The sequence below is a fragment of the Balaenoptera musculus genome, chromosome 4 (assembly GCF_009873245.2).
Source record: "Balaenoptera musculus isolate JJ_BM4_2016_0621 chromosome 4, mBalMus1.pri.v3, whole genome shotgun sequence".
Classification (NCBI taxonomy): domain Eukaryota; kingdom Metazoa; phylum Chordata; class Mammalia; order Artiodactyla; family Balaenopteridae; genus Balaenoptera; species Balaenoptera musculus.
In genome coordinates this window covers 89,461,488-89,487,234 of record NC_045788.1, presented here as the reverse complement: position 1 = coordinate 89,487,234, position 25,747 = coordinate 89,461,488, and the positions used below count along the sequence as shown (strand labels likewise).

General features: G+C 38.4%; 1 protein-coding gene across 1 annotated transcript in view; it reads right to left on the bottom strand.

Moving 5' to 3' along the window:
• MYH15 (myosin heavy chain 15) overlaps positions 1-25,747 on the bottom strand; it is a 198,963-nt gene that overhangs the window by 151,979 nt on the left and 21,237 nt on the right. Inside the window, 3 exon segments of the mRNA XM_036851779.1 lie at positions 4,767-4,885; positions 19,740-19,878; positions 21,108-21,211. Of these exon segments, the coding sequence (XP_036707674.1) occupies positions 4,767-4,885; positions 19,740-19,878; positions 21,108-21,211 (362 nt within the window).

The following is a 25,747-nucleotide window of genomic DNA, read 5'->3' as shown; positions in this document are numbered from 1 at the left end:
TAAACAACCTAACCTTACACCAAAAGCAATTAGACAAAGAAGAACAAAAAACCCCCAAAGTTAGCAGAAGGAAATAAATCATAAAGATCAGATCAGAAATAATTGAAAAAGATATGAAGGAAACAATAGCAAAGATCAATAAAACTAAAAGCTGGTTCTTTGAGAAGGTAAACAAAATTGATAAAACATTAGCCAGACTCAGCAAGAAAAAAAGAGAGAAGACTCAAATCAGCAGAAATAGAAATGAAAAAGGAGAAGTAACAACTGATACTGCAGAAATACAAAGGATCATGAGAGATTACTATGAGCAATTATATGCCAATAAAATAGACAACCTGGAAGAAATGGACAAATTCTTAGAAAAGCACAACTTTCTGAGACTGAACCAGAAAGAAATAGAAAACATATACAGCCCAATCACAAGCACTAAAATTGAAACTCTGATTAAAAATCTAACAAACAAAAGCCCAGGACCAGATGGCTTCACAGGCGAATTCTATCAAACATTTAGAGAAGAGTTAACACCTATCCTTCTCAAACACTTCCAAAATATAGCAGAGGGAGGAACACTCCCAAACTCATTCTACAATGTCACCATCACCCTGATAACAAAACCAGACAAAGACATCACAAAAAAAGAAAACTACAGGCCAATATCACTGATGAACATAGATGCAAAAATCCTCAATAAAATACTAGCAAACAGAATCCAACAGCACATTAAAAGGATCATACACCATGATCGAGTGGGGTTTATCCCAGGAAACCAAGGATTCTTCAAAATACGCAAATCAGTCAATGTGATACACCATATTAACAAATTGGAGGATAAAAACCATATGATAATCTCAATAGATCTAGAAAAAGCTTTCAACAAATTTCAACACCAATATATAATAAAAACTCTCCAGAAAGTGGGCAAAGAGGGAACCTACCTCAACATAATAAATGCCATATATGACAAAAGCACAGCCAACATCATTTTCAATGGTGAAAAACTGAAACCATTTCCTCTAAGATCAGGAACAAGACAAGGGTACCAACTCTCACCACTATTATTCAACATAGTTTTGGAAGTTCTAGCCACAGCAATCAGAGAAGAAAAAGAAATAAAAGGAATCCAAATGGGAAAAGAAGTAAAACTGTCACTGTTTGCAGATGACATGATACTGTACATAAAGAATCCTAAAGATGCTACCACAAAACTACTAGAGCTAATCAATGAATTTGGTAAAATAGCAGGATACAAAATTAATGCACAGAAATCTCTTTCATATCTATATACTAACAATGAAAAATCTGAAAGAGAAATTAAGGAAACACTCCCATTTACCATTGCAACAGAAGAGAATAAAATACCTAGGAATAAACCTGCCTAAGGAGGCAAAAAACTTGTCTGCAGAAAACTATAAGGCACTGATGAAAGAAATCAAAGATGATACAAACAAATGGAGAGATATACCATGTTTCTGGATTGGAAGAATCAACACTGTGAAAATGATTATACTACCCAAAGCAGTCTACATATTCAATGCAATCCCTATCAAACTACAATGGCATTTTTCACAGAATTAGAACAAAAAATTTTACAATTTGTATGGAAACACAAAAGAAGGGACTAGCCAAAGCAATCTTGAGAAAGAAAAGTGGAACTGGAGGAATCAGGCTCCATGACTTCAGACTATACTACAAAGCTACAGTAATCAAAACAGTATGGCACTGGCACAAAAACAGAAATATAGATCAATGGACCAGAATAGAAAGCCCAGAGGTAAACTCACACACATATGGTCACCGTATCTTTGATAAAGGAGGCAAGAATATACAATGGAGAAGACATCCTCTTCAATAAGTGGTGCTGGGAAAACTGGACAGCTACATGTAAAAGAATGAAATTAGAACACTCCTTAACATCATACACAAAAATAAACTCAAAATGGATTAAAGACCTAAATGTAAGGCCAGACACTATCAAACTCTTAGAGGAAAACAGAGCAGAACACTCTATGGCATAAATCACAGCAAGATCCTTTTGACCCATCTCCTAGAGAAATGGAAATAAAAACAAAAATAAACAAATGGGACCTAAAGAAACTCAAAAGCTTTTGCACAGCAAAGGAAACCATAAACAAGACAAAAAGACCACCCTCAGAATGGGAGAAAATATTTACAAATGAAGCAACTGACAAAGAATTAATCTCCAAAATATACAAGCAGCTCATGCAGCTCAATATCAAAAAAACAAACAACTTAATCCAAAAATGGGCAGAAAAGCTAAATAGACATTTCTCCAAAAAGATATACAGATTGCCAAGAAACACATGAAAGGATTCTCAACATCACTAATCATTAGTGAGAAATGCAAATCAAAACTACAATGAGATATCACCTCACACCAGTCTGAACGGCCATCATCAAAAAATCTAGAAACAATAAATGCTGGAAAGGGTATGATGAAAAGGGAGCCCTCCTGCACTGTTGGTGGGAATGTAAATTGTTACAGCCACTATGGAGAACAGTATGGAGGTTCCTTAAAAAACTAAAAATAGAACTACCATACAACCCAGCAATCCCACTACTGGGCATGTACCCTGAGAAAACCATAATTCAAAAAGAATCATGTACCACAATGTTCATTGCAGCACTATTTACAATAGCCAGGGCATGGAAGCAACCTAAGTGTCCATCAACAGATGAATGGATAAAGAAGATGTGGTACATATATACAATGGAATATTACTCAGCCATAAAAAGAAATGAAATTGAGTTATTTGTAGTGAGGTGGATGGACCTAGAATCTGTCATACAGAGTGAAGTAAGTCAGAAAGAGAAAAACAAATACCATATGCTAACACATATATATGAAATCTAAAAAAAACCAAAAAGGTTCTGATGAACCTAGGGGCAGGACAGGAATAAATACACAGACATAGAGAATGGACTTGAGGACACAGAGGGTGGGAGGGGAAGCTGGGACGAAGTGATAGAGTAGCATTGACTTATTTACACTACCAAATGTAAAATAGATAGCTAGTGGGAAGCAGCTGCATAGCACAGGGAGATCAGCTCAGTGCTTTGTGACCACCTAGAAGGGTGGGATAGAGAGGGTGTGAGGGAGGTGCAAGAGGGAGGGGATATGGAGATACATGTATACATATAGCTGATTCACTTTGTTATACAGCAGAAACTAACACAACATTGTAAAACAATTATACTCCAATAAAGATGCAAAAAAAAGAAAAAACCAACCATTTATGGAGCACCTACTGCCTGCAGGGCACTGTGCTAGATGCTGAGGTACTAAGATGAATTAGATACAGTCCATGGCCTCAAGGAACTCCGATTACCACAGAGGACAAAAATGTAAGTAAATTATTCCCATAGAATTGGTATTACAGTAGAGGAAGAATTATTGATTTATAGAGTAAGCTGAACTAGGAAATTGATTTTGACTACTTGTTGAACTGTTTTAAATAACATAGTCACACCAGATGCCTTAATAAACCAAAAGAAAGAGAGTTTATTTTAGTCAAAATAACTGTCGTCTATCACAAATTTTCACATTTGTTTATCTCATTTTCAGATTTAAGATTCAGAGTAAGACAGTCTAAGCGTCACCTGAATACTAGCTGTGTGTCCTTTGGAATGTTATTTATGTTCCCTAACTCTTGGTTTCCCCAACTGGAAGAAACATAAGTTAAGTATCCCTGCCCTACTTACCTCTGAGTATTGTTGTAGGAATGGAAGGAGACAATATGAATGCTTTATACATATTATATGTGATCAAACCACTTTCACTTTCCAGAAAGACTACATTTCTCAGGCCCTCTGTAGCTAAGGAGAGAATCTGACTAATTCTCACCAATAGAATATTAGTAAAGGTGATATCACTTCTAGCCCCAAGCATTTAAAGTGGGTGTACTTTCTTCACAAATCATCTTTTCCCCTGTGCAGCAACATGGGAGGCCATGCATTCCAGATGGCCTAAGTACAAAATTGAAGAAGGTGGTCCAATCTGTATTGGACTTGGTATGAGTAAGAAATAAATGCCTACTTTATTGTCACTGAGATTTTACTGTGTGTGTATTACTGCAGCATGGCCTATCTCATACTGACTAACACATAACAGATGTAAATTATTATTTTGAAATGCACTAGCATACTTAGATGGTCTCATTACCTGGCAGCTCTGGGAGTGTCTATTGCAAAGCCTCAGAATCAGCAGTCCTCAGAGCACTTGTTATTCTATAGTTAAAACATTCTCCTGAATACTGAATAAAACCAAATGACCTTCCATCTCTCACTTCTATTCTCATTTTTTCCCCTCTCTTCAAATGCTAACTTCAGCATATGTTCTGAAACTGTTAATGAATGTGTCTGATTGCCTAAAAAGTCAATATTCCAAATAGGTGATAGATGTCAATTTGCCAATTCTATTCATGTCAGAAACCAATAGCTTTAAAAACTTCTTAGCTGGACAACAAAGATGTTGATTACAACAAGTAAAGGACTTGTCTGCATCTGCAAAGAGACTTGTTACCTAAGGGAAAACTGTCCAAATGGTATATTTCAGACTAGAAAGACTCAACACAAGAGCATTTACTGTGGTGTGCATCACAGATGAAAACATTTGGAATACTTATCAAAGTCACTTTTTTATAGAAGTTCTTGTTGCAAACATCATCAGAAGTTGAAAAATACACAAATACTATATGTCTACAATTATTACAAGATCATAGAATCGTAATGCTCTGGAAATACCTTACCTGTTCTACATTTTGACTTCTAGTAACATATTCATTACCAACTTTGATTCTAGGATGGATCAAGCCCTTCACCAGCTCAGAGGAGTTAACGCCCATGAGGAAAGCAGCTTTGTCAGCATCTGGTCAGAAGAAAGGAAGGAAAAGAAAGGACGGAGGGAGGGAGAGAGAAAAAGAGAAGGAGGAAAGTGGGGAGGGGGAGAGAGGAAGGAAAACACTATTAAAATTCATTCTACTATAGCCCAATAGACTACCCAGAAGATGGAAGGATGGTTTGTTGAGAATGATATAGCAAGGTAGATTGTAGTTTTGAAATAAATGCATGAATTCTAAATGTTTAAAAGCCTCTATTTCTTGGAAATGCAAATCAAAACCACAATGAACTACCACTTCACACCCACTAGAATAGCTATAATCAAAAAGACAGACAATAATGAGTTTTGGTGAAGAAGTGAAGAAATTGGAACCTTCATACGCTACTAGAATATAAAATGGTACAGCTGCTATAGAAAACCATTTGGCAGCTACTCAAAAGTTAAACATAGTTACTATAGGACCCAGAAATTCCACTCTTAGGTATACACCCAAGAGAAATAAAAAGTACGTTCACACAAAATAGTTGTACACAAATGTTCCCAGTAGCATTATTCATTATGGTCAAAACATGAAAAAAACACAAATGCCCATCAGCTGATGACTGGATAAACAAAATGTGGTATATTAATACAATGGAACTTTTTTAGTCATAAAATGGAATGAAGTATTGATGCATGCTACAACATGGATGAGGCTTGAAAACTTTATAGTAAGGGAAAGAAACCTGACACAAAGGCCATATATTGTATGATTTTATTTATATGAACTGTCCAGAATAGGCAAGTCCATAGAGACAGAAAGTAGATTTGTAGTTGCCAGGGGCTAGGAGAGAAGAGAATGGGGAGTAGCTACTTTAAGGTACAGGATTTCTTTTTGGAGTGATGAAACGTTCTGGAATTAGATAGGCGTGACAGTCACACAACATTGTGAATATGCTTAAACTCACTGAACTGTGCATTTTAAAAGGATAAATTTTTATAATACGGGAATTGTAACTCAATTTTTAAAAAGAATCTTTTTCTTGATACTGGCCCTCTTCTGAAAAGAACTATTTATCTGAAGGACATGAAAAATCTCATTTTCATTATTTGCCTATTTTCCCCTTCTACATATACATTTGTAGATCCTTTCAATGAAACCGGAACTTGGACCATGTAATTGGATAATTCGAGACAGCTGCCAATCAACAGAAGCCAGAACACTTGCCCAGTATCTTTCAGAAACCTTTCCTTTTCCTGTGAAGTCTTTGCCCCATAGTGCCCTCTGCTGCCTAACAAGAATACTTACAACCCACACAATTGTACTTTTATAAAACAGCACTTCTATCTTCTAAGGAAAGAAGTGAAGAAGAAGTGCTATCAGAAGGAAAAGCAAATAGACATGTATCACACCAGGTGTTAAAAAATGACAATAACACAAAAGAATGCCACAGGCAAAAAGTTATAAACACATTTCAAATTGCAGATGTTTTCAGTTATCAGACAAAGGGAATATTTTACTCAACTGAACCTCTCTGCTGTCTTCCATTTTAAATGAATCCTGAGATATGCTAGTATGTCTGATGTAGTAACTCCATAAAATTAATGTCTTAGTATAGAAGAAAATGCAGTCTTTCCTTACTTCACTAAGAAGTACAAAATTTCCTGAGCAGTAACCACAAATAGAGGATAAAGTAAAAACAAAACACATTTAGAGAGCTGTATGTCATTTGTACTAACAGTATCCATTTCCTTTCTGTCAGCCTTTAAAATTTTCACAAAGGCTTGAAAAGCTTGAAATGTTTGATTTACTTGTTAACTAAAATCAATGTATATTATACATACATTTCTACAAGCTCTACACCTACTCCATATCAATGATAATGGTCTAGGTACTCAGTTGCTATGAAAGCTTTCAAAATGCAAAGCCCTTTTGGGAAAATAAATGGAAAAATCAAAAGTAAAGCAGACATGTTCATCCTATGCTGAGTTATTCCTGCTAGGAGTGCCATGTTTGGAGACAAAAGCCTGATTATTTCAAGTTGAGAAGCCAATGGGTCAGAATCATAGACTTTTTGAAGCAGAAGAGACTTTAAAGAGCATCTAACCCAAAATGAAACTATTCCAAAGGAAGGGAGAAATGCAACGTACCTGATGAATCTGAGCAGAGATGAATAGTAACCAACGATGTGAACAACGAACAATTCCACAATATCTGTCCAGGAAAAAAAAAGACAGGAGTTCGACTTTCTATGCATTGGAAGCATTCAGATGGACAATATAGGTAACGATAGTCTCAATCTCATACAACCTTTTTCCAGTGTTAATGACAGTCCTTTGAGTCTATTTTTATCCATGAACAAAGGAAACCAAAATTCTCTGTACAGTATCCCACCTTAAGCTCTAACAGAAATAGCCTTCAACATTACAGAATTATTTCTCACCTACTCCAGAGACACTCAAGGGTATGCAGACAGAGGAGTAGTGGATTTATCCCACAGGTGTACATTAGACATCTCACGTTCTTTTTTTTTTTTTTTTTAAAGAAAATAATAGTTGTCATCATATTCCAAAAAAAAAAAAAACTTCATTTGCATTAAAAGTTAAATCTATGAATAAATGTCCTTCTGACATTTAGGAGATGCCATCATGAAGACAGCATCATCTGTAAACGTATTTTCAACATGTAACCTGATGTGTTCTCCAAAGAGGCTTTATGAAATTCCCATCAATAAACATCATTTTGTAGGACCTTGTGAATAAAACCATGAATTTTAACTTAGGTTTTATGATATTACCTGGGAGAGGTTTAGCTAGAGGGGGTTTCTCAAACGGTGGTGTGGATTAGAATAGCCTGGAGAGCTCATAAAGGAACAAAGGACTAGCTCACTGAAGAAGGTTAGGGTCTGGGCCCATTTTTTAGCATGTTCGCCGGGTGATTCTGATACACATGAGGGTCTGAGAACAGTCCTTCTCAGAGGGTCCGCAACCTTGTCTGTACATTGGGGTCACCTGGCAAGTTATAAAAACAAATCCTTATGCTTGCATCCTCCCTCAGAGATTGGTTTCCTTTGGTCTGGGTGAGGCCTGAGCTTCAGGAATTAAAAAGCTCCCCAGGTGATTCTGATGTGCAACCAAGTTTGAGAACTACTCTCTAGAGAAGGGTAGACAGGTTTGGTAAGTGCATTTAGAAGATGGAGAGAACAAAGTCTGACTGCACCTGAAAACAGGTAAGGAGGTAGAGAAAAACAAGAGGCAATCCTTTCCAGTGTGACAATTCTATCCCAGTTCTATCTGATCTGTAAATAACCAGATATAAAGAAACAAAATCCAGTTTTGTCAAACCACAATCTGGCTAATGTGAAAAAGGGCTTTGAAAATGATCTTCAATTAGTCTTTTATGTAGGGTTATAATACAGTTTCTGAGCTGTTCAAACTTCCTTAATTTATTGAACTGAGTTTCTGAGCACTTGCTATGTGCAAGGCCTGGTGCTAGATGCTATAGTAAGAAGATAGATAAACAAGACAAAAATCCTTGCTGTCAAGGAGTTTATAATCCATGAGAGTAAATAAAACACAGGCAAAAATAGCAAGTCAATAAAACAACTGCCTATAAGAGACAAATCATGGGTACCATGAAAGTTTGAAAGAGAAAGAGATCCCTTCTGGACTGCATGACCAGGGAAGACTTCAAGAAAGAAACAGCATTTCATCTGAGCCTTGAAGGATGAGAAGGGTTTTGATGGGCAAGTGTGGGGGAACAAGCATTTCTGAGACAGGGAACAGCATGACTTAAAGGCCCAGAGGCAGGCAGTGCAGCGATGGTCAAAGACGGTGGATAGGACCAACAAGTTAGGAAGTGAGATAAACAGAAATGTGGGTGATTTGTGGTCGCAGGAGACAACTGATGCCACTGTAAGGTATTAATTAAATAATGGAGATATTTTAAAGGGCTGTTAGCAGAGAAATGGCATAATAAGAGTCAGGCCTCAGAACGATTAATATTGTGGAAGCATGTAAAACAGACGAGAGTGAGGAGATTACAGAGAAAGTGAACCCACTGTGGGACACTGGAGTGCAAAAGTGCTGAAGGTCTAAACTAGGAACGGGAAAGGGAAAAAGAGAGACTGAGAAACATGACCAAGAGGTTTCTAACCTGAGAAGCAGAGAGAAGAGCAGTACCGTGAATATGAATAGAAAAGTCAACAGGAAGACATCACTTGGGGGACGCGATGATACACTGAGTTTTAGCCATGCAGGGTTTAGGGTAGCAGGAGAATATGCAGTAGAAAGTTAGAAATATGGGGTTGGGACTCAAGAAGGAGGTAAAGGCAAGGATGTCCCCTTAGGTTTGGGGCCCTTCCCCCCTTTCCATCCTCTTCTCCATCTGTCCAGCTCCTTCAATTCCTTCTTAAATGACTGGGAGGAAAATTACCAGTGCTTAATATATCAATATTAAGAGCCCTTAGAAATCAAGAAAAATCCCATACCTCAATTTTAAAAATGGGCTAACAATGGAAACAAAAATTCAAAAAAGAAACAATACAAATAGGTAATAACCTACAAAAATGTTAACTTTATTAATACTTAAATATAAAATAAAATCTGGTTAACTGGCAGGAGGAAAATTGTAACTGCTAATATTGGTGAGCATAGTGAGAAAGTCACTCAACTAGAAAAACACAAAGGATGTGTCCTATGTCCCTGAGTGGGTAGGATTCATTTAACAAATAATTATTTACTACTACGGTAAGGGCTACTATGATACAGTGCCAGGCACTGTATTAAAACCTAGAAATACAACAGTGCACAGCATATTAGCCCCCTGCTCCTATGGAGCTTACATCTGATGGAGACTGGGGAGTAGGACACCCAATAAAAAACAGCTGTATGAATGACACAAACAAAAATATTCAGGGTAAGGAGATAGAGAATGATGAGAAGGAGGTGGGGGCAGTCATGGAAGGGTTTTCTGATAACGTAACATCCAAGAAGGCACCTTGACAAAGTGAGGGAGTCAGCCATGAGGATACCTAGGAAGAGTTCCAGATAGAAGGAGGAGTTAGTGAAAACGTCCTGCAACAGGAGAGCTCGAATGATCCCAAAAGAGCCAAGAGACCCGTGGGCTGAGTGAGGGGAGTGAGAGAATGGGGAAAGGGTAGGTGGGGGCTCTGCACCTGATTCCACTGAGGTGCATGGGTCCACGCTAGGCAGTTCTGTGGCACCAGCTGGATGTCTCAATTCTTACACTAACTACCTGGAGATAGCATCAGATTCCACAGGTTAAGAGTTCAGTTCAGATGCCAATTGTGAGTCCAGGTTGTCACTTAGGCTACTGACCAACCAGCTGCAGATTGGAGGTTCCAACAACACCCTCCTTGCGGTCAATTAATTTGCTAGAGGCTCACAGAACTCAGAAAGACACTTTACTTATTAAATCAATGATTTATTGTAAAAGAATATAATTTGGGAATAGCCAAATGGGAAAGATGCATAGGGCAAGGTATGAGTAAAGGGTACAGAGCTTCACGTCTTCTCCAAGGATGCCAGTTTCCCCAAATCTCCACATGCTCAGCAACCAAGAAGATCTCTGAACACTGTCCTTTTAAGATTTTATTTTTTAGGCTTCATTACATAGGCATGGTTGATTGAATTATTGGCGACTGGTGATTGAACTCAATCTCTAGCCCTGCTCCTCTGCTCTGACAGGGGTGGGATTGAAAGTTCCAACTCTCTAATCACAGGGTTAGTTCTTGTGGTGACAAGACCCTATCCATAGGTACAGTCCAAAAGTCACCTTGTTAACATAAAAGACACCTTTATGGCTCTCATCACTCAAGAAATTCCAAATGAAGAGCTCTGTGCCAGATATTGGGACAAAGACCAAGTATAAATTTCATATTATCAAGCATAATATGGAGATGGGATTAGAGAGAGATTTAGAGAGGTAACAGAAGGAGGCTATGATGAGGATTGAGGGTTTATTTTGAGTAAGATGGAAGCCACGCATGAACCTAGCGCCGAGGAGGGAACATGGGCTGGTTTACACTATGAAAGGATCACTGCTGGCTGCAATATGTAGAACTACAGTGATGGGATGAGGGTGGAGACAGGGAGATCAGTAAGGAGGTTATCACAACAGTCTGGTGAGAAATGGTGGCTCAGGCTAAGTGGTGGCAGTGAACATGGTGATTGTGGGTAGTTGTGAGTTTTACATATATTTAAAGGTAGAGACAACAAGAAAGAGAGGAGTTCAGGATGTCTCTAAGATTTGAGTCAGGAGAATCCAGTTGACATTTATTAAGAAGACTGAGAAATGAAGGGGCAGGAAGAGATGAAGAGTTCAGTTCTATACATGTTGAGTTTGAGATGATCAACTAAGAAATGAGCAGAGAAAAGTTTCAAGAGTTGAACTCAGCAGCCCTATAGCAGTTAGAAGTAAGGAAGATGAGGACGTTCCAGTAAAGAACCTGAGAAGGAACCACCATGGAGATTGTATGAGATGCTTTGCTTCATTTGCTTATCTGTATTTTCTAATTAATAACTATGCCTTGCTTTTGTAATAAAAATAATTTTAAAAACTTTGTTTCAAAGCGTTGGAAAAGCAAAAAAATGAACAAGGACAAAAACAGCAAAATAAGGCAGCAAGATGCCATGAAAGCATATATTAATATATTAATATAGAAGATGTTTACACAATATTCAGGGCACATTTCCTTACTGTATTTTCCTCTGAGCTCAAGTGTCCTCTTCTCTGAGTGGACTTTCTGACCACACTATCAACGATAACCCCCAACTCTTATTATTTTTTATTCTTTTACTCTGCTTTAATTTTTTCTTTCTGACTTCATGCATATTTGTCCATTTATGTATATATTTTCTATCTCCCACACTAGACAATCAAGACAGGGATTATATCTTGTTCATAGGTATATCTCTAGCACCAGGAATAGTCCCCCACACAGACTGCCCCCAAAAATTATTTGTTAAACAATAAAAAAACAAACAATGCAACCAAAAAATGGGCAAAGGAATTGAATAGATATTTCTGCAAAGAAGATATACAAATGTCCAATAAATACATGAAGATACTCAACATCACTAATCATCAAGGAAATGCAATTCAAAACCACAATGAGCCTGTCTCCCCACAGCTAGGGCACCTGCTGGCTGCTGGTGGGGGACCCTGATGCCCAAGGAGACGGGAGGAACCCCCAAGTGAACTGGTAGGATGTGGGGGTACTGAGGGGGGAGGAGAAGTGGAGGCCAGACAGGATCAGTGACCCTGAGGCTGGGATGATCAGGAGAGGCAGGTGGGAGAGGCCCTCCAGGAGGAGCAGGAGAGGAGGCGATTGCCCCAGCCACTCAGGCCTGGGGAGACTGCTGGGCTCCCAGGCTGGTCCCCTGCCTTCCAGGGCGCCCCCCCCTCCCCCTGGCCGCATTGGTCCTGGGGACATAGGAGGGAGGTCAGGAGATCAGGAGAGGCAGGTGGGAGGGGCCCTCCAGGAGGAGCAGTAGAGGAGCAGAGGGCATTTGTCTCGCCCACTTGAAACCAGGAAGCCTGCTGGGCTCCTAGGTGAGGTCCCTGCCCTCTGAGACAGGGGTGGGAGGCACGCCTGGGCCTCTTCTGTTCTGTTGAGCCTAAGCCCCAACCCCCCCCACAGCCCACAGGGCATTTTCCAGCCCTGTGGGTCCTAAGCATACACCCCACCCACTGCCCAAACCTCACCCTTGCTTAGGCCCCACCTTCTACAGCTAAGGCCTCCCCCTCCCTTTTTTTTTTTTCTTTTTCTTTTTTTTCTTTTCTTTTCCCTTCTCCTCTTTTTTTACTATTATGGTACGGTTGTACCTTCTGGTTGTAGATTCATCTATATTTGTATTTTTATATTCTTTCTAATATATCTGTTAGCTTTCTAGTCTAAATTTGTTTTTTACTTTGTTATTGTACTCTCTCTTTTTTTTTTTTTGCCACCCCATGTGGCTTGCGAGATCTTGGTTTGCAAGCAGGGGTTTGGGCTGAAGCTCCTATGGTGGGAGCTCCAAGTCTGAACCACTAAACTAACAGAGAACCTGAGACCCCAGGGAATATTCATCAGAATGAGGTCTCACAGAGGTCCTCATTTCAGCACCAGGACCCAGCTCTACCCAACAGCCTACAAACTCCAGTGTTGGAAGCCTAAGGCCAAACAACAAGTAAGACAGGAACACAATCCCACTCATAAAAAAAAAAAAGTGAGATGGCAAAAAAATATGTCACAGATGAAGGAGCAAGGTAAAAACCTACAAGACCAAATAAATGAACAGGAAATACGCAATCTACCTGAAAAAGAATTCAGAGTAATGATAATAAAGATGATCCAGAATCTCAGAAATAGAATGGAGGCACAGAATGAGAAAATACAAGAAATCTTTAACAAAGATCTAGAAGAACTAAAGAACAAACAAACAGAGATGAACAACACAATAACTGAAATGAAAAATACATTAGAAGGAATCAATAACAGAATAACGGAGGCAGAAGAAAGAATAAGTGAGCTAGAGACAAAATGCTGGAAATAAACTGCCGAGGAGCAGAATAAAGAAAAAAGAATGAAAAGAATTGAAGACAATCTCAGAGACCTCTGGGACAACACTAAATGCACCAACATTCGAATTATAGGGGTCTCAGAAGAAGAAAAGAAAAAGAAAGGGTCTGAGAAAATATTTGAAGAGATTATGGTCCAAAACTTCCCTAACATGGGAACAGAAAGAGTCATCTAAGTCCAGGAAGCACAGAGAGTCCCATACAGGATAAACCCTAGGAGAAACACACCAAGACACATATTAATCAAACTAACAAAAATTAAATTCAAAGAAAAAGTATTAAAAGCAGCAAGGGAAAAACAAAAAATAACATACAAAGGAATCCCCATAAGGTAATCAGCTGATTTTTCAGCAGAAACTCTGCAGGCCAGAAGGGAGTAGCAAGATATACTTAAAGTGTTAAAGAGAAAAGCCTACAAATAAGATTATTCTACCCAGCAAGGATCTCATTCAGATTTGACAGAGAAATCAAAAGCTTTTCAGACAAGCAAAAAAAGCTAAGAGAATTCAGCACCATCAAACCAGCTTTACAACAAATGCTAAAGAAACTTCTCTAGGCGGGAAACACAAAAGAAGAAAAAGACTCACAAAAACAAGCCCAAAACAATTAAGAAAATGGTAATAGGAATATACATATCGATAATAACCTTGAATGTAAATGGATTAAATGCACCAACCAAAAGACACAGACTGGATGAATGGATACAAAAACAAGACCCATATATATGCTGTCTACAAGAGACCCACTTCAGGTTTAGGGACACATACAGACTGAAAGTGAAGGGATGGAAAAAGATATTCCATGCAAATGGAAATCAAAAGAAAGCTGGATGGTGTCAGTCTATTTATGTCTTGTAAAAATAAAATACAGTGTGTGTGTGTGTGAATAAAAAAAAAAAAAAAAAAAAAAAAGAAAGCTGGAGTAGCTATACTCATATCAGATAAAATAGACTTTAAAATAAAGAATGTTACAAGAGACAAGGAAGGACACTACATAATGTTCAAGGGCTCAATCCAAGAAGAAGATATAACAATTATAAATGTTTATGCACCCAACATAGGAGCACCTCAATACATAAGGCAAATGCTAACAACCATGAAAGGTGAAATCAACAGTAACACAATAATACTAGGAGACTTTAACACCCCACTTTCACCAATGGACAGATCATCCAAAATGAAAATAAATAAGGAAACACAAGCTTTAAATGACACAATAGACCAGATAGATTTAACCGGTATTTATAGAACATTTCACCCAAAAGTGGCAGGATACACTTTCTTCTCAAGTGCACACAGAACATTCTCCAGGATAGATCACATCATGGGTCACAAATCAAGCCTCAGAAAATTTAATAAAATTGAAATCGTATGAAGCTTCTTTTCTGACAACAATGCTATGAGATTGGAAATCAATTACAGGAAAAAAACTGTAAAAAACACAAATACATGGAGATTAAACAGTGCACTACTAAATAACCAAGAGATCACTGAAGAAATCAAAGAAGAAATAAAAAAATACAAAGGAACAAATGACAATGAAAAGATGATCCAAAACCTATGGGACACAGCAAAAGCAGTTCTAAGAAGGAAGTTTATAGCAATTCAATCTCACTGCAAGAAACACGAAAAATCTCAAATAAACAATCTAACCCTACACTTAAAACAACTAGAGAAAGGAGAACAAAGAAAACCCAAAGTCAGTAGAAGGAAAGAAATCATAAAGATCAGAGCAGAAATAAATGAAATAGAAACAATAAGAAAACAATAGCAAAGATCAATAAAACTAAAATCTGGTTCTTTGAGAAAATAAACAAAATTGATAAACCCTTAGCCAGACTCATCAAGAAAAAAAGGGAGAGGATGCAAATCAATAAAATTAGAAATGAAAAAGGAGAAATCACAACTGACACTGCAGAAGTACAAAGAATTATAAGAGACTACTACAAACAACTATATGCCAATAAAATGGACAACCATGAAGAAATGGACAAATTCTTCGAAAGGTACAGTTTTCCAAGACTGAACCAGGAAGGATTAGAAAATATAAACAGACATATCACAAGTAATGAAATTGAAACCATAATTTAAAATCTTTCAACAAACAAAAGTCTGGGACCAGATAGATAGAATTCACTTCACAGGCGAATTCTATCAAACATTTAGAGAAGAGCTAACACCGATCCTTCTCAAACTCTTCCAAAAAATTGCAGAAGGAGAAACACTTCCAAATTCATTCTATGAAACCACCATCACCCTGATACCAAAACCAGAAAAAGATATCACAAAATAAGAAAATTATAGACCAATATCACTGATGAACATAGATTCAAAACTCCTGAACAGAGTACTAGCAAACAGAATCCAACAACACATTAAAAGCATCATACACCATGATCAAGTGGGATTTATCCCAGGGATGCAAGGATTCTTCAATATACACAAATCAATCAATGTGATACACCACATTAAAAAATTAAGGAATAAAAACCATATGATCATCTCAACAGATGGAGAAAAAGCTTTTGACAAAATTCAATACCCATTTATGATAAAAACTCTCCAGAAAGTGGGCATAGGGGGAACCTACCTCAACATAATAAAGGCCATATACGTCAAACCCACAGCAAGCATCATACTCAATGGTGAAAAACTGAAAGCATTTCCACTAAGATCAGGAACAAGACAAGGATGTCCACTCTCGCCACTCTTATTCAACATAGTTTTAGAAGGCCTAGCCACGGCAATCGGAGAAGAAAAAGAAATAAAAAGAATACAAATTGGAAAAGAAGTAAAACTGTCACTGTTTGCAGATGACATAATACTATACATAGAAAATCCTGAAGATGCCACCAGAAAACTACTAGAACTAATCAGTGAATTTGGTAAGGTTGCAGGACACAAATTAATGCACAGAAATCTCTGGCATTCTTATACACCAACAATGAAAAATCAGGAAGAGAAATTAAGGAAATAATCCCATTTACCATCACAGTAAAAAGAATAAAATACCTAGGAATAAACCTGCCTAAGGAAGCAAAAGACTTGTACTCAGAAAACTATAAAACACTGATAAAAGAAATCAAAGATGACATAAACAGATAGAGAAATATGCCATGTTCTTGGATTGGAAGAATCAACATTGTGAAAATGACTACACTACCCAAAGCAATGTACAGATTCAATGCAATCCCTATCAAACTACCAATGGCACTCTTCACAGAATTAGAACAAAAAATGTTACAATTCGTATGGAAACACAAAAGACCCCGAATAGCCAAAGCAATCTTGAGAAAGAAAAATGGAGTTGGAGGAATCAGGCTCCCTGACTTCAAACTATACCACAAAGCTACAGTAATCAAGACAGTATGGCACTGGCACAAAAACAGAAATATAGATCAATGGTACAGGATAGAATGCCCAGAGATAAACCCACACACATATGATCACCTAATTTACAACAAAGGAGGCAAGAACATACAATGGAGAAAAGACAGCTTCTTCAATAAGTGGTGCTGGGAAAACTTGACAGGTACATGTAAAAGAATGAAATTAGAACACTACATAACACCATACACAAAAATAAACTCCAAATGGATTAAAGACCTAGATGTAAGACCATACACTATAAAACTCTTAGAGGAAAATATAGGGAAAACACTCTTTGATATAAACTACAGCAAGATCGTTTTTGACCCACCTCCTAGAGTAATGGAAATAAAAGCAAAAATAAACAAATGAGAGTTAATTAAACTTAAAAGCTTTTGCACAGCAAAGGAAACCATAAACAAGACAAAAAGACAACCCTCAGAACGGGAGAAAATATTTGCAAATGAAACAACAGACAAAGGATTTATCTCAAAAATATACAAACAACTCATGGAGCTCAATATCAAAAAAAACCAAACAATCCAATTAAAAAAATGGGTGGAAGACCTAAATAGACATTTCACTAAGGAAGACATACAGATGGCCAAGAGGCACATGAAAAGATGCTCAACATCACTAATTATTAGAGAAATGCAAATCAAAACTACAATGAGGTATCACCTCATACCGGTCAGAATGGCCATTATCAAAAAATCTAGAAACAATAAATGCTGGAAAGGGTATAATGAAAAGGGAACCCTCCTGCACTGTTGGTGGGAATGTAAACTGATACAGCCACTATGGAGAACAGTGTGGAGGTTCCTTAAAAAACTAAAAGTAACTACCATATGACCCAGCAATCCCACTATTGGACATATACCTGAGAAAACCATAATTCAAAAAGAGACATGTACCACAATGTTCATTGCAGCTCTATTTACAATAGCCAGGACATGGAAGCAACCTAAATGTCCATCAACAGATGAATGGCTAAAGAAGATGTGGCACATATATACAATGGAATATTACGCAGCCATAAAAGGAAACGAAATTGAGTTATTTGTAGTGAAGTGGATGGACCTAGAGTCTGTCATACAGAGTGAAGTAAGTCAGAAAGAGAAAAATAAATACCGTATGCTAACACATATATATGGAATCTTAAAAAAGAAAAAAGTACTGATGAACCTAGTTGCAGGGCAGGAATAAAGATGTAGACATAGAGAATGGACTTGAGGACACAGGTAGGAGGGGGAATCTGGGGTGAAGTGAGAGTAGCAGCGACATATATACACTACTGAATGTAAAATAGTTAGTTAGTGGGAAGCAGCAGCATAGCACAGGGTGATCAGCTTGGTGCTTTGCGATGACCTAAAGGGGTGGGATAGGGAGGATGGGAGGGAGGCTCAAGAGGGAGGGGATATGGGGACATATGTATGCATATGTCTCATTCACCTTGGTGTACAACAGAAACTAACACAGTATTGTGAAGCAATTATACTCCTATAAAGATCTATTTAAAAAAAAAAAAACACAATGAGACACCACCACCTTATACCCATTAAGATGGCTCTTATCAAAAAAAAACCAAAAACAAAAAAAACCACAGAAAACAACAAGTGTTGGTGAGGATGTAGAAAAATTGGAACCCTTGTGCATTGCTGGTGACAATGGAAAATGGTGCAGCCATCATGGAAAACAATATGGTGGTTCCTTAAAAAATTAAACATAGAATTTCCATTTAATCCAGCAATTCCACTTCTAGGTATATACACAAAAGAAGTGAAAGCACAGACTCAAACAGATATTTGAACACTAATGTTCACAGCAGCATTATTCACACTAGTGAAAAGTGGAAGTAACTCAAGTGTTTATAAAGAGACAAATGGATAAACAAAAAGTAGAATATACATACGATAGAATGTTATGCAGCCTTAGAAAGGAATGAAATTCTGACGCTTAGTAACAACAAGTCTTGAAGACATGATGCTAAGTGAAATAGACCAGACACAAAAGGACAATATATATTGTATGAATGCACTTATATGAGGTACCCAGAGTAGTCAAATTCATAGAGACAGAAAGTAGACTAAAATTTTCCAGGGGTTACGGGTAGGGGGTAATAGGAAATTATTGTTTTATGGGTATAAAGTTTCAGTTTGGGATGATGAGAAAGTTCTGGAGATGAATAGTGGTGATGGTTGCACAACAATGTGAAAGTACTTAATGCCAGTAATATGTACAGTTAAAATGGGTAAAATTTTATGTTGTGTATATTTTACAACAATTAAAAATATAAAATTTTAAAAATTATTTGTTGAAAGATTTGAATGAATGTTTTATCCTTTTTGTTGCAATTGCCAGGAATTTTAATATTAAATGAAATAATTATGACTATGATTCCCTCTTTTCATAATTGTGATTTTCTATTTTGATGATCATTCTAGACAGATAACTCATTATAGATCTTTTTGGTAAGCAGGCATGACTATAGAGTTTTAGAATATGAATAAAAAACAAAGGGAAAAGAAGCCATTTTGTTTTCAACCCAGTGGAAACTCCTGCTTTGGAATTCTACAGATCTTTGTTCACACCTTCATTATGTCACTTCGTACATCTCATGGTAATTTGTTCCTTTTTCTGTTTTTCTCAATAGGCTATATGCTGAAGGCAGGCTACGTCTTAGTCAATCCTATGTCACCCAAGTTTAGCAAATTTACTGGCATCATCAATAATTAATTAAGGAATGTGTCTTATCCTGAGATACAAGGATTCTAATTCAGAATGGTGGCTGAGAGAATAATTTGGGAGAACAGCAACTGAGGGAGATTGCTGATTAATTTCAACATTTTCCAAAAACTAAGAGGTGAGGTTAACTGCAGGGAAAAGGGGAGCAGGGCTGGGGTCAGGGATTTGAAGAGCATACATGCCATGCCTTTAAAGTAATCCTTACTTTCTGTGCCATCTGCTTCTACTCGCTCTTCTCTGGGTTTCTGTTTAAATTTCATGTTTCCAAAGTACAGGATGGCTCCAGTGAGTTTATAGGATCCGTACTTCTCATCAGGAAGAAAGCCCAAAATGTCCATGGCTTGCTGTAAAAAGAGAAGCAGATGGCCAAGTCTTCATTTGCCTAATGGCTGCAGTAAGCACCTCACCCCCGCTGTGTGTCACACCTCCCTCCACTCAGTGGGCTGTGGGCTGCCAGGAAGACAGATCACCACAGCCCTGAAGTGAAGTGTGACAGCTCTGTTCAAAGCAATGCAAATTGGCCCTGTTGGTGCTTGGTCACCCGCAGTCTGCTTATCCCTTTAAAAGAGAATTAGGAAGCCTTATGACTTGACTTGTTTAATTTCCAGTAGTTTTAGAACTTTCCTCGGCTGCCCTGCCCCCAGCCTCTCCTTTCCAATAATCTATCATTAACTGGCTATATGAGCTAAATTATTTTGCCTTTCATGGTTATGGAAGAAAGTAGCACCATATCTGATAGGTTGCTTATTTCTGGGATCCCATATGTTCTCCCAACTTTATTCCAGATACATTTTAAAGACTGGCAAAAGGAAGTATTTAAGAAAAGAAAAACCATGTCACCAAAGAACAGCATCCTAGGAAGCCACTGCACATGGTAAGAAGTGTGTTCTCACACACTCCAGGAGGATGGAAATCGGTACAATCTTTCTAGTGGTTAATTTAGAATATGTATCAAGAGACTACAAAAAATTCATAATCCTACCTAGTAATTTCACTTTTAGGAATCTAGCATAAGGTGACTCTGATATATAGAAAAAGCACTCACCAACAAAGACATTCACCACAGTAGGAAAAAAAAAAAAAAACCCACAACCTTGAGTCTAACAGTAGGAGAATGATTAAATAAACTATAGAATTAATGTCTGATAAAATATTAAGTATCCATTTAAATGTTTATGAAGTTTGTAATAACACTAAAAATGCTTAAGAATAATCAAAAATGCAAACTATATATCACATAGCATATGCAGTATAATTATAATCTTTGATTTAAAAAAAACCACCAAAACAACTATGTAACAACAATCCCAAATAGAAAAAAAGACTAAAAACAGTGGTTGTCACTGAGTTGAAGCATCTTCCTACTATTCCATATGTACTGAAGTCACTATATTGACAAAATAAATAAGTATAAAACTTTGGACAGAAACCGTCCTGGAGGGGCTCCTTCCACTCTCCACCCCCAGGGGAAGGAAGGTCACTTCTCCAGGACCCTTTGGAAGAGAGGAGATCTGAGATGCTTCCTTTCATTTCTCATTGCCATTACCAGACTTTGATAACTAACAAGCCTTACATCTGTGGCCAGCAATTCTTCAGCATCATCCGAGCTCTCCAGAGCAACTGCTCCATGAGAGCAAAAGTGAAAGTCAGAGGGATTTTCAGACACCAGGAGCATATCTGCAGTGGGAAAACCATCAGTTAAACAGCTTAAAGAAATCCACAAGGCCTTAGAAAATAAGTGACCAATATTCACAGTTTACTCTTACGGCTTACAGCATACTTGTAAACGAGCCAAAATAAAATCCATATTCTACACCCAAACCTCTGCAATCAATTTCTGCCCTCTATTAACTTGTCAGTCATGTGTTAATGCCTCCCAAGAGAAGACCAGGCAGGCCAAATCTGAAAGCAGATTCAATTGCAGCAGCTTGAATTGGTGTGCAAAAAAAACAGATAATGCATGTTGGCGAAACTTTGAAAACAGGAATTTGGCCTAGATACGTGGTTGAGGGCCAGAGGACAAAAAGTGGTTTGTAAATTATAACAGGCCTGAGCTTCAAAAGCTAGGAAGCAGGCCGACCCTGGGGTCAGCACCCAGGGAACATTAGCAGTGTAATCCTGTCACATCACGTCCTCCCTATTAGGAGGCTGAGTCTGTCTTTCAAGGGATCCATAAATCAGCTACTGTGTTCAGTGCTGCACCTCTGATATGTCTAAGACTCCTGACGTGATTCACTTAGTCAGGAAGCATAATGCAAGCTGAAGCCAAGGCAAGCTGTCAGCAGCACATCTGCAACCGAAGTAGCCAAATCACATTAACCTCTTAAAGCCTGACACTCGCTCCCAGTGAAGTTTTTTGAGCCAATCAGAGTTTTGTTTAGCACTCAATGAAGTGAGGCTCTAATATCTTGAACCCCAAATCTCAGAAACAAAGAAATTGGGCTACGTGAATGTTCATAGCAGCTCTATTTGGAAACAACCCAGATGTCCATCAATAATTAACAAAACATTGTCTATCCACACAATGGATTATTATTACTTAGCAAACAAACGAATGAACTATGAATATGTGCTACAACATGGAAGGATCTCAAAATAATTATGCTGAGTGAAATAAGCCAGAAAAAGAAGAGTATATACTGCATGATTCCATCTTATAAAATTCTAGAAATGTAATCTAATCTATAGATTGCAGAAAGCATATTAGTGACAGAAAACATATTAGTGGTTTTCTAGGGACTGGGTTAGGAGAGGAGGGCTTGAGGGAGTGAGAATGGGCAGGAGGGAGGGATTACAAGAGACAACGAGAAGACTTTTGAATGGATACGTACATTATTTTGATTGTGGTGATGATTTCACCTCATAGATACACATGTCAATACTTACACTTAGGTCAATAATACTTTGATAAAGCTATTGGATAAAAGTAATTGGGCTAGCCCAAAAGAAATCAGGCTGAATGCAAGTACAATATATAGCTTAAATAGAAATATAATTCATAATAATTTTTTAAAGTATTTACTTCAGTAGTGATTCAAATGTCCCTGAAATGTTACTACTTCTCAGGAATCTCCTTATAGTCTTCCTTATGCTTCACTTTATATCAACAAATATTTGTTTGAGATCCAATTATATGCCAGACATTATTGTAAGCTTTAGGGATACATCAGTGAAAAAACAATCCCATTCCTGACCTCATAAAGCTTATATTCCAACAGGAGGAGACAGAAGTTAAAAAAAAAAAATGAGTAAAATATATGACATGTAAGATAGTAATTGCTATGGAGATAAATAAAAGCAGGGAAAGGGAGTAAAATGTGCTGGAGATGCAGAGTTGCAGTTTTTAATAGGGTGATCAGGGAAGGCCTCCACAAGGTCAAGTTTGAGTTATGGGAGATAATCATGGATAAGTAGGGAAAGAATGTTCCAGAAAGAAAAAAGCCAATGCAAAGGCCCTGGGGTGGAAGGTTGCCTGGGATTTTGAGAGGCTACAGTTGGTCAAAGAAGGGGTAGATCATGAGGTCAGAGAGGCATCAAGAGTGCCCCATAGGCTATGTTGAGGATTTGGGCATTTCTGGTCTATGTGAGATATGAAGCCATTACAGGTTTTTGAGCAGAGGAGTGACATGATCTGATTTTTTTTTTTTTAATTTACTATGGCTGCTGGTTAAAGACAGAGGGACAGGGTGGGAGCAGAGATACCAGGAAAGGGTTAATTCAGGAGGGAGATGATGGTACTTGACTGGGAGAATAACAACAGACATGGTGAGAAGTAGCCAGAGCTTGGGTTTTGAAAGTAGAGTCAACAGGATTTGCTGATGGAACAAATGAGAATAATGTGGGAGAAAGGCTGATCAAGGATAACTCCAAGGGTTTGTGCCCAGGCAAGCGGAAGGATGGAGATGCCTTCAGCCAACCTGGGAAACACTGTGGTAGGAGCAGGTCTTGCGGGGTGGAGTTCAGGAACTAGGCTGTAGGCATATGAAGTTTGAGACGCCTATTCAACATCCAAGCAGAGACATAAAAGAGTCAGTTAGCTATCAGTCTGAAATACTAAAGAAAAGTCTTGACTCATGATCCAACTTTGCAAGTCATCAGATAGAAAACTTTAAAGCGGTCAGTCTAGATTATCTATCACCACAAGATAGAGCCAAGGACTGAGCCCCAGGGCACTCTGGAGTCATGGACTGGATGAAAGAGAGAAACCTGCAAAGCTATGCCCAGAGATTTAGGAGAGAAACAAGGGAGGGTGGTATACTAGAAGCCAAGGGGGGGAGATTTTCAAGGAAGAGGGAGTCGGCAGGGGTATCAAATACTGTCCCGACTGTATACTGTCAATAATCTCTTTATATATTCTTTTGCAAGGTTCATTCATGACTTTACTGATGACTCTCAAATCTACATTTATTTTCTGAGCTCCAGACCTAGTCTCCAACTTCCCATTGGACATTTCAATGTGGACGGCCATAGGTAGCTTAAACCCAACGTTACCACAACCAGATCGATGATGTTTTCCTTATCTTCCCTGAAGCTATTCCTCTTCTGTGGTTCCTTATGCCAGTGAATGTCACCACCACACCCAGGCCAGACATCTGGGTGCTACAGTGTCCTGTCCCTTCACCTCCTTCACATCTCAGATACAGACATCATCTCCATGTCTTTCAAATCAAAGCATTTGTTTAATCTTTTTTCTCTACCATAGGTATATGCTATGGGAGGACATAAGGATACAAAACTAAAATAGTCCTTTCCCTCGAGGAGGCTAGAGGAATCACACACCTAAACAGTGCAGGAAGCACTGCCGTGTGTCTTTAGGGGGTGGGGCATGTTTCAGTGGCTGACTCGTTAAAAAAAAAAATCTACTTTCCAAGATTGCTTTGCCACGAATTACCTGTTAGATCATTCTAGATCAAGCTTTTATAGAATTTTCATTTTACTCTCATGTTTATTATGTCATTTTTGATCATTTTCATCCTGGTCATGATGATCAAATGTGCTATATGTGACATTATTTTCTGCACGTTAAATATAGGAAAATGGAAGGCTAGAAAGGCTCACTACTTGCCCAGGGTCAAATTAATGATAAAATGAATTTAGAACACAGTCTCTAGTGTTTCTGTTAGACTACGCCACCCACTACTGAAACCTGTATGAGTAAACATGACGGGATTCCATTTCCTCCTTTGTCATAGACAGAAGGAGGGTCTTACTTCTGTGCAAACTCAACACTGGGCAAACACAGAGGGAGACAGAGCAGGGGGCAAGAACACCACATGCCCAAGGACGAGAGGACCAGGTGGAGGAAAGAGCCAAGATTCAGGAGGGGGCTGGTAATAAGACAGAATGGTGAGCCCAAGTGCTACATATGCATTTCTCCCTCAGCCCCTCCCCGCTTCCAGATGCATCATTTCTGCACGTCACTCAGCACGCCCGATGGACTTTCCTTCTGTCTCCTTACAACCGGAAACATGGCTGCCGCAATGGTAACCATTCCCTGGAGCAGCTGCCCTCAGCATAAAGTGGTGGTTCCAGAGAATGTCAAGGCTAGAAGCATGAATGAGGAACTCTGAAAGGCCTTTAGATCAAACATCTCCCCCACCCTGGGCCTTATCAAAACTTATTTTCAAGGAACAGTAAATTTTAACTGGTTTGAGGCTTGAGGTTATCTCAGAGGAGTATCATGTAAGCGGGGATTCCTTTATTTAATTAATTTCTTTCTATCGCGGGAAATGGCCTTGAGAGAATGAGAAAAAAAACTAAATGCATTTTTATGAGACACTATTGGAGTCAGAGAGACTGTCTAGGCCAGTAAGGGCCCACACGGAAGATTGTTGACCAGGCTGGGGCACCTGGAGGACGGGAGGAGGCAGACGGGGAAAGGGGGTGTGTCAGGAAGTTTGGGGGTAGGGCAGAAAGAGAGGGGATGAGGGGATGCTAAAGGTAAAAGTCAACTGCTTCACAATTCCAAAAAGTGCAGGTGTCAACCGTTATACAGGTTCATTTCTATGGCCCACTCTCCAGTAGGAGATGCAGAGAACCCATTAAGGGTGAGTGTTTTATCACTCAAGGCTTTGTTTCATGTCATCCTGACATTAAATTTTACTTTCTGAATGGCTGAATGTTCTCCAAGACAGTGCTCACTATGGAAAGGAGTGAAGCTGACACTGGGCCAAAAATAAACAGTTTAGGATCTCACAAATGAAGTTCTGTAGC